At 34.3% G+C, this 12,391-nt stretch overlaps 2 protein-coding genes across 3 annotated transcripts; both read right to left on the bottom strand.

The window, feature by feature from the left end:
• Window positions 1-1,136: 1,136 nt before the first annotated feature.
• Window positions 1,137-3,934, bottom strand: LOC110812175 (expansin-A4-like). Its single transcript, XM_022038872.2, has 3 exons — window positions 3,701-3,934; window positions 3,160-3,478; window positions 1,137-2,082 (listed from the first exon to the last, which is right to left on the bottom strand). Exons 1-3 carry the CDS (start codon window positions 3,861-3,863, stop codon window positions 1,773-1,775), a joined length of 792 nt encoding a protein of 263 aa, XP_021894564.1. The 5' UTR covers window positions 3,864-3,934; the 3' UTR covers window positions 1,137-1,772.
• Window positions 3,935-8,592: 4,658 nt separating this feature from the next.
• RBL1 (RHOMBOID-like 1) lies at window positions 8,593-12,094 on the bottom strand. Of its 2 annotated transcripts, none has more exons than XM_022038945.2 (6): window positions 11,555-12,094; window positions 10,461-10,624; window positions 9,966-10,129; window positions 9,589-9,848; window positions 9,364-9,490; window positions 8,593-9,049 (listed from the first exon to the last, which is right to left on the bottom strand). In XM_022038945.2, exons 1-6 carry the CDS (start codon window positions 11,908-11,910, stop codon window positions 8,927-8,929), a joined length of 1,194 nt encoding a protein of 397 aa, XP_021894637.1. In that variant the 5' UTR covers window positions 11,911-12,094; the 3' UTR covers window positions 8,593-8,926. The 2 variants fall into 2 exon arrangements, with proteins under 2 accessions (XP_021894637.1, XP_088070433.1); XM_088214307.1 differs by lacking the exon at window positions 11,555-12,094 and adding an exon at window positions 10,896-11,088.
• Between the last annotated feature and the right edge of the window lie 297 nt (window positions 12,095-12,391).

Here is a 12,391-nt window from a genome sequence, read left to right as displayed (position 1 = left end):
AGTGATTTCTGAGGATTTGGGTTCAATTTATTTTGAGGAGTTTGTAGATATTTTCCAAAGAAGAAAATTTAGCAATACCTAAAATACAGTATGTTTAGACCGGGCATGACGCCAAATTATGAGCTACGTACACGAAGCAGTCTCTTTTTCTTCAGTTGGTTCTCTGTGTTTGAATTGTTAAAAGTATAATTTTAATCGCTATATTTTTAAATTGCTACAAAAAAAAAAAAAAAAACAAGGGAGCTTAATATAAAATATCACATCGTATTTATTGATCTTGTTAAATATTATTTTGTTCAATATAAAAAAGTAATTTAGTTCATTGTTAACTGATTTTTAAAACAAAAACAAACAAATAAATAAATGCTGTATACCCATTAAATATATTTTGATAAAGAAAAAAAAAAAAATTATATGGTTTCTATTTGTAGGTAAAAAGTTTATATGTATATGTATTTGATAGAAACAAAATAAAAAATTAAAAAGCTGAAGAGGGAAAGTTCCAGATGAGTGAAGAAAAAGTAAGGATTATGTACCCAATCAAAACTGTAAATGCTGTTGCCTCCGGTAAGGCAACAAAATAATGGAGCACATCAGGAACCCAAAATGTCCACAGTCTTATCGCAGACCCGAGAATCTGCGGTGTTTTCTTGGGTATTGTCAAGCTCAAGCAAAGACCTAACAACACGATGGAAAGTCATTAGACGATGATATAGGCATGGGAAACATCCTACAATGTTCTCCGAAGTTTCCCTTTTGCACACCAATTTTAGTATGGAGCTTTTCTTTTCTTGGTTCTTTTTTCTTTTTAGTAAAAAGCAGAGAAAAAAAATAAATAAATAAGAAGTTTAAGATGAAAAATGGCTAGAGTCAGATGTATTGAACATTTTTGTTCTTCCTGAAATTTAAGAATAAAATTTATGTAAATCAAGTTTTACGCTATAAGCTACGTCCAATTTGCATCTCTTTAAGTTTGGTTATGGAAGCTACTCCTTGTGAGGCTTCTCTGTTATGTTTTCCAAAAGAAAAGAATTGCAGTTTTCCTTACGCAGGTATTGTGTATGCTTTAGACTTGGCTGTGTTACTGAAACTGATTTCTCTAATTGATAATCTAGCAGAACAAATTGGGATTTAGATAAAGCAAAACCAAGATTACATTCCAATTAAAAAGTATACAAGTTAAAAATACTTAGTTTACTACAACAGTACATTTCTGCAACACATCCATAATCACATACTACATTACACTTAAAAAAAGACAAAAAAGAAGAAGAGTTTTTAGTACTAACTGCTACACATAATAGGCTGCGGGCTACATTTTTTGTGCAGCCGCCTCAGCCCCTTTTCTTCCCCTACGACTGTATTTCCCTTACACTTTCTCTCCTTCCCCTTCCCCTAATTTTCTCATCACCCAAACAAACACCAGCAAAAAGTCAAAAAAAAAAGAAAAAAAGAAACCAAACTGGACCTTTACTTTCCTCCTACCCCACCATCCCCTTTCCCCATTTTACTTTTAGCAACTTAAAAACACTTCGACATCTCCCAGCACAGAAGAATTGGCGCAAAGAAGGACAATATTGGAAATATATATATATATATATATTACGGCGGGAAACTTGAATTTGGTTGGCAATTATTTTTAAATTCTTTTTTCTGGGTAAAGGGTTAAAGCTTAAAATTATGAAAATTAAAATCAATATCAAACAAATATCATCCTCCTAATTTTCTCTCCTTTTTTTTATTTTCTTTGATTACTTCATTTTCATTTCTGGTCAAACCCTGAAGTTCTTGCCAGTGAATGTTTGACCAAACTGCCAATGGGCGGGGGCAATGTTCCACGAGGTGGATGTGCGTCTGTCACTGCCTGTGACCCTGAACGAGAGCGGCTGACCGACCAGAACGGCGTTTGACTGCCAGTTTTGACCCCAGTTCCGGCTCAGCGGCATCCAACCGGTCTTTGAACCTTTCACGCTCGCCCTCACGATATCCCCTGCACCCGCCACGTTGGTGATCAGCACCAGGTTAAAGTATCTGAAGCCGTTGATCGTGAACCTGATCCCACCCATCTTCCTGCATGGCACCCTGCGTAAATACACCATAAATCGTCAGGCGTTATTGTCATTTAGGTCAAGGAGAAATGTTAGCATGGAACGCGGATCGTGATTTTAGGCATGGGACCCACAAAAGAATGAGCGACGATTGTTTCATAAAATCGTAATGTAAAACTCGTCGAAGACCGTGTCCGGCAGTTTTTATTCAACTCGGTGTTTGAATGAGCGCTTACCCAAAAGTTAAAAGCCAAAAAATAATTGAAAAAAGCACGATGCGCAAACAAACAAACAAAACAAATGGTGGAGAGCGGTCAACAATAACGGTTTAATGAGTAGGCGTTAACTACCTTCCCCCCCCACCTAACCGTTGGCGAGGAAGGAAGGACGGAATATCCGTTACTTTTGACGGTTAGTAAGATAGTTTAATATTGGTACTAGGAGGTGGGCATTTTGGTCCAATTAGGAAATGTACATTGGAAAATCTGACAAAAATCTATTAAACACCCGTACCAGGATCCGATCCGAGACCCGCTGATAGATTCTCATTCATGACCCGATAGGCTCGTATCAGATACAACATGGTTCAATCTTTTTTGTTATTTTATAAAAATTATAAAAATATCTGCCAATGTCTTCATTCTATAAACAAATTAAAATTAATAAAAAATTAGAAAAATTGGAAATAATAACTTAAAAATTAATAATTTTGTATAAATAAATAATTTCTTTTCAAATTATCGTTGAAATCATATTTATAAACTATTTAATAAATTTTCAATCATCATAATTAATACATTTATAAAATGGGCACACTTAGATATAAAGTAGATAGTTTATTTTAATGGTTCTAATTTTAAACTTTATTAGATAAATTACTATACTTGGATATAAATGAATGAACCTATATATATATATATATATATATATATAAATTTTTAAAAAAATGTAATTTCAATTCATAATCTAGACTTTTATGGACTACTATCAATAAATTCCTTACTTCTTCATGCGAAAGTGTTAATTAATTGCCTACAGACCAACCCCGTATGCAAACCCAGAAACAGAGCAAAACCAGAGATTAGAAAACGTAGACGGGTTCGACGCTTACCGGCGGTAGGCGACGGGGACAATTCCGGCACGGTACTCGGCAATCTTGAGGAACATGGGCATGGCCAAGTCGAAGTGAGAACGCGGAGGATTGCACCATCCACCATTGTCGTTAGGAAGAGCGTAATTTGGCGGGCAGAAATTTGTTGCAGTCACGAAGATTGACGGGCTACCGGAATGGCACCATTTCGGGTCATTCGCACACTTGATCTCAAAGCAAGCCCCACAGCTAAGGCCATTGTTGAACAGCGCCGTGCTCAGCGCCGCCGTGTTCACGCCATACCCTTGGCTGTAAAGATTCCCATACCCGCAAGCCCCGCCTGTAAATGGAATCGGGTAAAACTTAAACGCAATGTGGGTGACTTCAGTCGATTTTCGGACATGGAAAAAATTTCCTCAACTGGGTTTTCATAATCATGACCGATTTAGAGCATTAAGCAGAATAAACAAGTGGGTAATCAACTATCAGTAGAATTTTCAAGATGGGTTCTCCTCATTTTGCATGCTACATGAAAAATCGAAGCATAATATAAGTGACATACCCATGGTGCCCGAAGCATCTGCACCACCATAGAAAGTAGCATGAGCAGTTTGCCACGAACCCCCTTGGTAGACCCCGGGAATTCTCGCTTCAGCAACCCACATTAACGCTCCAAGTAAAGCTACCATCCAGAATGTACCCGCCATTGCCATTTCTCTTCGCATAACAAAGTAAGACCAGAAGAAAATCTCAACAGGGAAAATGAAGGATTAGAGCTTAGGGGAAAAGGGAGGAGAAGGGTCTGGTACTTATGGAGTTGCGGGGAGAAGGTGTGGCCAAACAAAGTAGCTGTTGGAAACCTTTTTTTTTTTTTTTTTTTTTTTAAAGAAATCCATAATTAATGTTCCTTTTTTGTGAACCAAACTCGATAATTTATTTTGCGTACTCTCTGTTAACCACGCGTGGTATCACGGTCCAATTACGTAGCGGTATTATACGGATTACGCGTGGGGCCCCACAATCGTAGGGAATCTGACTTCTAAAGTACATTATTGTGCGCTCCTTGGGCGAGTGTTCAATTTAGTCTTGTTATAGAATGGATTAAACACACCCGATATTATTTTTCCTAAAATTTTAAAGATTAGAATTTGGTAAATGTATAAAAGAGTTTTTGAAAAAAGAAAAACGTAAATTATTTAGAATATAATTATTTAGAATTTAATAAAATATTAATGTATTTATATAAAATAATTTCTTATTCTTTTAACTAATGAAAAGGTCCCAAGTTCGAATCTGGAATTCTGTCATGTTGGGAACAAATCACGATATTCATGCCATGTTCCTACTTTAATTTGATAAGACGGAAATAACCCTGAAAGGATGTGACTCGTGCTGAGACGTGATGACGTCAAGACAAAGGGGTAATTTGGGAATATCGGGCTTTGCGTCCGTGGGAAGGCGGGAAGCGCGATGAACGGCTGTGATTGGAGGATAGACATGAGGGTCCACAGAGAGATGAGATGGGGCTTAGCAAATTCCCACTCAAAGTGAAGTGGTGATGACCAGAGGGGCAACAAAGCCAAGAAGCCCACCGCGCGAAGGCATCCAACGTGGTCGTGTGGGACCCACTTAATCCCCGTGATAAGCGGACCATATTAACAGCCGTGTGGGGCTTTTTAACTGCACACGTGGGGCCCATAACAATCTCGAGCCACACGCGCGAACATAAAATTACGACTCCCTCATCTTGCAAATTAACTCGAAAGATTATTTGAAGAGAATTTAGTACAGACAAGTTTAAGCAGGTTAGGCATAATCCAACTCGTTCTATAATTAATTAATTAATGATTATTTCAAAAGAAAAGAAAGAGAGAGTAAAAGTTGGGACAGTGCGTGAGCTGCACCGTTTGACTGGTGAGGTTGTCACATCGTCTCCGTAACCCATGTGCGTGCCACAACACAAAAAGTAAAAAAAAAAAAAAAAGAAATATCAGCACAATACTCATTAAACTCTGCAGTCAACGTGGCCCAATAATATCTTTCCACGTATTGGACGGTCTGAAATTGTGCGGGGTCAAGATCTGGTACACACATGCTCACGGGTCCATCCTTACCTTCTGATTGCTAATTATTTGGCTTTTCTTCGTTTAAAGAAAAAGGTAAATCATTTTGTTTTCCAAATGCTTTTAGTAAATTTCTGGACCGATTAGTTGCTTAATTTTAAGTTTATTATGTAAACAAATTTTTACGTAATAAATCGAACATAAAAATACTTTATTTGACATCACTAAACTCTATAATTGAAAGTGATATGGTTTAATACAATATTAATATTCGCTAATTGACGTTAATTAATCTGTCACATGCGACCTACGTATTATTGAGTGGATTAGCGTATGTACTTGGGGTAACACTGCAAGAAATTCAAACGTTTCTATTTGGCAATTATGCGCTTAAATTAACCATACATATACACACACACATATATATATATATATATTTATATTCTATACGTATACGTCAGTTTCTTCTTGTTCTTCATTTAATGTCGGGTTCACAAAAATAAGATGCCAAGCAGAAACTTGTTAAATATATATTAAAAAATAGATTAGTAAATTCTAAAATTTTGTATTCCCAAATATTTCTCAACTTCGTCCCCGTGTGGGACTGTATAATAAAATTTTCTAGTCAAAAAATTTGACTTTATGAGTAATTAATTAAATTATTTTTGAATATTAGCACATAGTTTTTCAAAATTTAGAAGAAGGATTTTTCATACTGGTTGAGTGTGGAGGTGGGGGAAAATGGAAAAACCCAAAACCCAGAAAGCCCGATTCAGACTGGTTTTTGTGGGGAGACAAAAGTCTTGATTCACTTTGGATTTGGGAATAAATTAAATAGACAGGAACACAGCTTGTGTAGAATTTTAAAGCTGGTTTTGACTAAAGAAGCAGACAGGATCATTATTTTGTCAGCAAAGTGGATATATATATATATATACATAATTCATTACGGTGGATCTTATTTATTGACTTTATAAATGTATAAAATTAGTGTAATTGCATATTTGATATGTAATTAGATTAATTAAGAATTCAAATGATGGGTATTTTTTTTTTTTAATTTTTTGAAAAATGTTTACGATAGATTTTAATTAAGTAATTAAGAGGGGGAATTATCTTAAATATAAATTTTGCTAGTTTTATAATTAGTTTATTTTAAGAGGGTCTAAAATGATTGAAGGGACAAGAGCTGAGCCACTGTGTCCAGTTAGCTTTCGCATTCATGACTGCACAGACACTGGAAAGAAAGCTGGTTTCATACAATTATAAATTATTTTGTAGGGATCACTATATAATAAATAATAATAATAATTGACAGTAATAATTAAATTGTATTAAATTTTAATAATGTTTTATAATGATTAATTTTGTTTTTTTTTTTTTAAATTGTAATAATTATAATGGGTTAAAAGTTTGGTTTAATATATATGTATATATTTAATATAAAAACATAATAATAACTAATAATACACAAAGTCTTTTAAATGAACTGAGTCTGCACGCCTAGTACACTAAATAGACATTATTAAGCATTACGCAATCCCTCCACAAGAAACTTACAAATCTTATATTTATTGTTTTGTAAGATGAAAAGTGTAGGAGACCCTTTAAAGTTTCTTATTCCAACGAGCAAAAACGACATCATTTCAGGTCTTATAAATTATATATACATACACACACACACACACACACATATATATATATGTATATGTATATGTACATGTTGAAGGAAAGTGATGGGCATATGTATAGCATGTGAGTGTATGACTCATTTTTTTTTTTTTTTTGGTTTGAGAAGGCAAATTCTTGAGGTAGTTGAAAGGGATTGGGAAGTTATCTCAAGCTAAGTATTTATATTCTTTTGAGGAAGTGTTGCCTGTTTGCTTTTGTTTATAGAGTGAAAAGACCAACTACCCTAACGACCAACTTAACTACCTCTTACCAAAACCAAATAAAAAAGCAACTTAACTACCTACCCATAATTTCAAATCATATTACAAGATCATTTATGAATGCCCATACACACACACACACACACACACACACACACATATATATATATATATATATTGAAGAAATAGGTTAAAACTTAAAAGGGCCCATTGGAGGAGGGTAATTGAAATCATCTATGCGTATAGCTAGCGGTAACAATAATAATGGAGAGTGGATATAATACATTACATCTACATATATATATATATATATATATATATATATATACGCATATGTAAATATGTGTGTGCAACATGCAATTTTCTAGACAAAAAGAGACAAAACAAAATGATGGTCCAACAGAAAATCATCATTTGATAGACCCTATTCAGTAATTTTCAACTTCTTATAAACGTTATTATGACAAAAAATTTGATTTGATCTTCTCCAACCATATACTATATAAGATGTATCTATAACTTCACCAACCATTATGTAAACCTGTATATTAGGCATACAAAATAGTTTCTATAAATTACAAAATGGGTCATTTAAAAAAAAAAATGATTATAGTTTTATGTCGAGTATTGTTTAGTACGTAAAAAAATTCTACATCTATATCGTACTAAGTTTTATTTGTTTTTCCGATACGATGTATGCTTAAATAAAATTTTGACGTTACTCCGAACAATTTTAAAAACACCATTCCATATCAAATTTCTCTTTAGATTAACAAGAAAAGAATTGGCATTAAATTTTTTGCTTTTATTATTTACAAAATGTTTAGATATGAAAATTGGAAGGCCCCAAAAAGAAATGGGCCCAAATTAATGACTATTTATAATGTTAGTTTATATGATTAATGAAAGGGCTTATTATCAATTAATAAAGAAGATGGGCCTATTATTTATGGGTATAATAATTTCTCTTTAAACCCCTTTTAATTACAAACGGATACACTCTTTAATTGTCTAATTAATACCCATTATTATTATTATCTCTCGAACTAAATAATATTTATTATTTTCCAATATTTAATATTTCAAAATAAAAACATTTAAAAAAAAAATAGTTAAAATTTTTATATTTTAATTTTTTTGGGAAAAATATATAACGAAATTATCATTGGGCCAACAAAACAACAAATGTTGGGCCGATTCTTGCCATGTAGATGTCTTATTGGACCTCCTTAATTTCTGATCTACACCCAACAATTTTTTTTTTTTTTTTTTTAAATTATAGGGTGTTAAAATATTTTTATTTTTATTTTTAATCACTCAATTTTTTAAAAAAAAATTACTCCTGTAATAAATTCTAAAATGATTAAATTCTATTTTTATTTATCAAAATTCAAATATTAAATTTATCTAACTTTAATTCAATATAAATTTATGATACCATTTACATTTAAATCTAAAGCTTCTGTTATATCCTCCTTTCTATTTTTAAAGAATCAACATTTTCACAAATTATCAACTATATAAAGAGGCTAAAAGAGTTTGAGACGATTCAATTTTTTCTAAATGGACAACCTATTCCCACCTATAAAATACACCTCCACAGCTGTATATATAGATATATTCCTCAATTGAACTCAGGAGTATAGACAGAAACGAAAGACTCAGAAAAGATAATGACCCACGAAAACAGTGATGATAATGACGACGATGATGTCGTTGTATCAACCTTCTTCTTTGCAGTTATGTCGATAATCGTTCTTGTTGGCTTAACAGATGAATGATAAAATCAACCCGTTCTTTACATCCTGTGATATTAATATGTTCATCATTGTTTCAACTGCAAAGCTCGGAACATAGCTCCTGAACATGGAACGAACTATTGTTTGTCAATGTGTAGAGGCCGGTTTTTCCATTGCTTATGCATGTCAAGTTCAGTTGATTTCCAAATTGGGTCGACTGCAAGCAGCAGCAAGATACAGCACAAGACATCAGCTTTAAGTTACAACTAGAAACAAACTTCACGTCTTATACACAAATTATATTCCAATCTTGATTCGTCCAATTCTACACAAACACGTTCCCAGTGGGAAAAGTCTAATTTTCCATATAATAGTAACACGCAACACATTTTCCAATAATAAAAGCCATTTCAATAAGTTTCTTTGTTTGCTCGAGATTTTTCAATCAAGAATGAGTGTTTAAGCAGTTATGTATAGGAAATGCAAATGTTTAATGAGAAAGGATTGTCAAAGAGACAGCACAGGTAGTACCTCGCAGTAAACTTGCTGTGACTTGCAGCTCCAAAGAGAGGTTGGGACGCAACTCAAATAGTGACACCATGAACAATGATCATTCAAATTGACTTCCTTGCTAAGTAAAACCAGGCCAGCGACGTATCTGCCAATATTGCAATAAAAAATATGGTAACCAGATCTAATCACGAAGATGTTTTGTTGCGAGAATCAATTCCAGTCAAAGGGATTCAAGGAACTTACACTACAATCAATAGTATGAGGGAAACAATAAAAAGTATGTATTGATACGTCTTGTATTTAGGTTTAGTTGATGTTGCAATATACCCAGGAGGAGAATTTTTCTGCCTAACATAACCGAACTGAGGACGAATTAAGAACACGAATCCAAGAAGAAAACCAGAAATAAATCCTCCAATATGAGCAAAGTTGTCCACATGAGGGAGGATTCCCACGGCTAAATTTATTGCAATGATGAAAACAAGTGTCAGCAATGCTGCTAACTGCAAAAAAGGAAAAATATCCACTAGGTAACACCAGCAAAGCAATTGAATATCCAATAACATGAAAAAGTTGCTTCAAGCAATTTTTACTTCTAAATCCCGAGAAGTGACATGTACCTTGTTTACATAAATTGACCAGTTTGTGATAAGTTCTGAAAGCATGCTCCCAAGCAAACCGAATAGTGCACCAGAAGCACCAACAGAGATACCGGCTTGAATGAAAAGAGCTGACATCAAACTTCCACCAAAACCAGAGATGATATACAGCAACCCAATGCGGACTGTGGATGGATAACATAAAAGAGCTCAGATTCAAACTTGGAAAACCAGATTTTACAAGTAAACAACTTTGTAAGTGCACAAGTTAAGAGATTGTTTCTATCTTAAATGACCCAGCAGATGCAATAGTTTGCCTCTGATCTTAAATATATTGCAAGAAAAGATGACTATATGCACCAAAAAAATTGATCAATATGGATATGCAACATCCCAGGTAAAAAAAGCAAATAAACTGAGATTTTGAACCATTGAAAGCATCAAATTTTTTGCGTAGTTAAAGTTATAAGATTTCAGTTTTAGCATAGAAGGCAAACCGGAGAACTCAATACACACCAAATCCAAATTCCTGCTCAAGTCGAATGCCAATGAAGACAAGACTCAACATATTGGCAAGTACATGGAAGACCCCAGCATGTAACCATATACAAGTAATCAAGCGCCATGGCTCCTTACTATGCACCACCTTCGACACTTCTAGAGCACCCATCTTCTCTAATCTGAAAGGATACACGGTAAATCAATTAGATGAAGTAATCACATGTATATACTTTCAGGATATGGATTCAGATAAACTAAAATCAAGCATCACAAAGATATAAATTCGGTGGCTTCAAGATTAGATATTCTTACGGCACGAGTTTCAAACTAGAATTTACATTTTTCTTATCCAAAACCATGGATTACATGTAGTTTCATACTTTAAGGCATGACCCATGATTAATCAAAGAACAGACCACAAAAGAAAAACTTTCATCTTAGCCATCTTACAGAGCAAGAATGTCTTCCAAATTATTGCCATTCCTTTCTTGCAATCCTTTCTCGCAGCAAATCCAAGTCGAAAAGTCATTGACTATACCTATTCATCCCTTGGATATCTATCCATATTTTGAAAACAAAATCCAAACCAAGCAGGTAAATTATCTGGGTTATTCAGGTCCCCAATTAAGGTAAATTGGACTCAGCCAATGAAAATTTCAGAACTTTTAAGTATCTTATAACTTTTTCCTTTTTCTTTTCCCCCCCCCCCTAAATTCCGTTCCTCTTTCAAAGGCCTGTTCATAATAACTTCTCACTATGCTTTTCCAAATTGAAATCAAGCCAGCTACCTATGAGCCAATTCATGAAAAAAAAAGGTTAATAATGACAATAGATAGTGATAGAAACATGGACAAATCACTTCTCTAAATAGACATGTTCGCATCAATCTATATACATTCTGTACACAAATCTAGACAACAATCTAAAATAAAAAAAGTAATCAATGCAGAAATAAAACAATAACCCCCATTTCATAAACCCCTCCTTCCCCCTCCCCCCAAACCCAACCGGAACCCATATCCCCACACATAAATAGACACAGAGAAAACTACATATATATAGATATATATGCAGATTAATAGCGAGAGAGATAGAGAAGAGATACCCACGTAGAAGAAGAAGGACCGAGAAGAGGGTTCTCTTTCATCGGTTGAAATGAGAATCTGCCCAAGAAGTTCGCCACGCAGGAGCCAGAGTTCTTTGGGCAATTATTCACATACATTGTGATCAAGAAGACGACAATGTTGGTAATCACAAACAGCGGCACCAGCCATGGCACCCAGCGCTTGAACGGCCCGGATTCACCGGCTTCCCCCTGCCGCTGCGGCGGCCGTGATGGCGATACTGAAGACGGAGCTACTTGGCCCAGCGGCTGCACCACATTATCCCCTCGCCGAGGGTTCACCACCTTGATTTGAATCCCCGGTTGCTGCTGATGGTGGTGGGGATGGTCCCTCCCCATCATGACCACCGTCGATTATGATGACCCACCACCAAAAGAACGAAACTTTTGATCAAAGATCTCTTCTTCTAAACGGGGAACGCTATTGGTTACGCCACGAAGATTTTGACGATGACAACAAGTGTTTTATTGGGTTACCATTGCCAAAGATTGTTAGTTTGTTGGTGCATTTACTCGTTTGGTTTCTCGTTGTCATTACAGTAATAAAAATAATAATTCATTTTTGTAATTATTATCTCATGCGATCTATTAAGAATTAAAAAAAATATATAGTAATAATTAACAAAAGGATAATTCCCTTTTGATCTGTTTAAATCCTCTAATCATTGATTATCATGTAATTAGCAAATGCTTTTAATTTCTGTAATAATTTATATTGATTGCTTGTTTTTTTCGTTTTTTTTTAAATATTTATTTTATACATATAATTTTTTCAGTGTTCTAGATTTAAATAAATAATTTCATTTTGTGATTATGTCCGTGT

Source organism: Carica papaya, chromosome 2 (assembly GCF_054855325.1).
Source record: "Carica papaya isolate Zhongbai chromosome 2, ASM5485532v1, whole genome shotgun sequence".
In the NCBI taxonomy this organism is placed as follows: domain Eukaryota; kingdom Viridiplantae; phylum Streptophyta; class Magnoliopsida; order Brassicales; family Caricaceae; genus Carica; species Carica papaya.
This window is presented reverse-complemented; position numbering and strand designations above follow the sequence as displayed.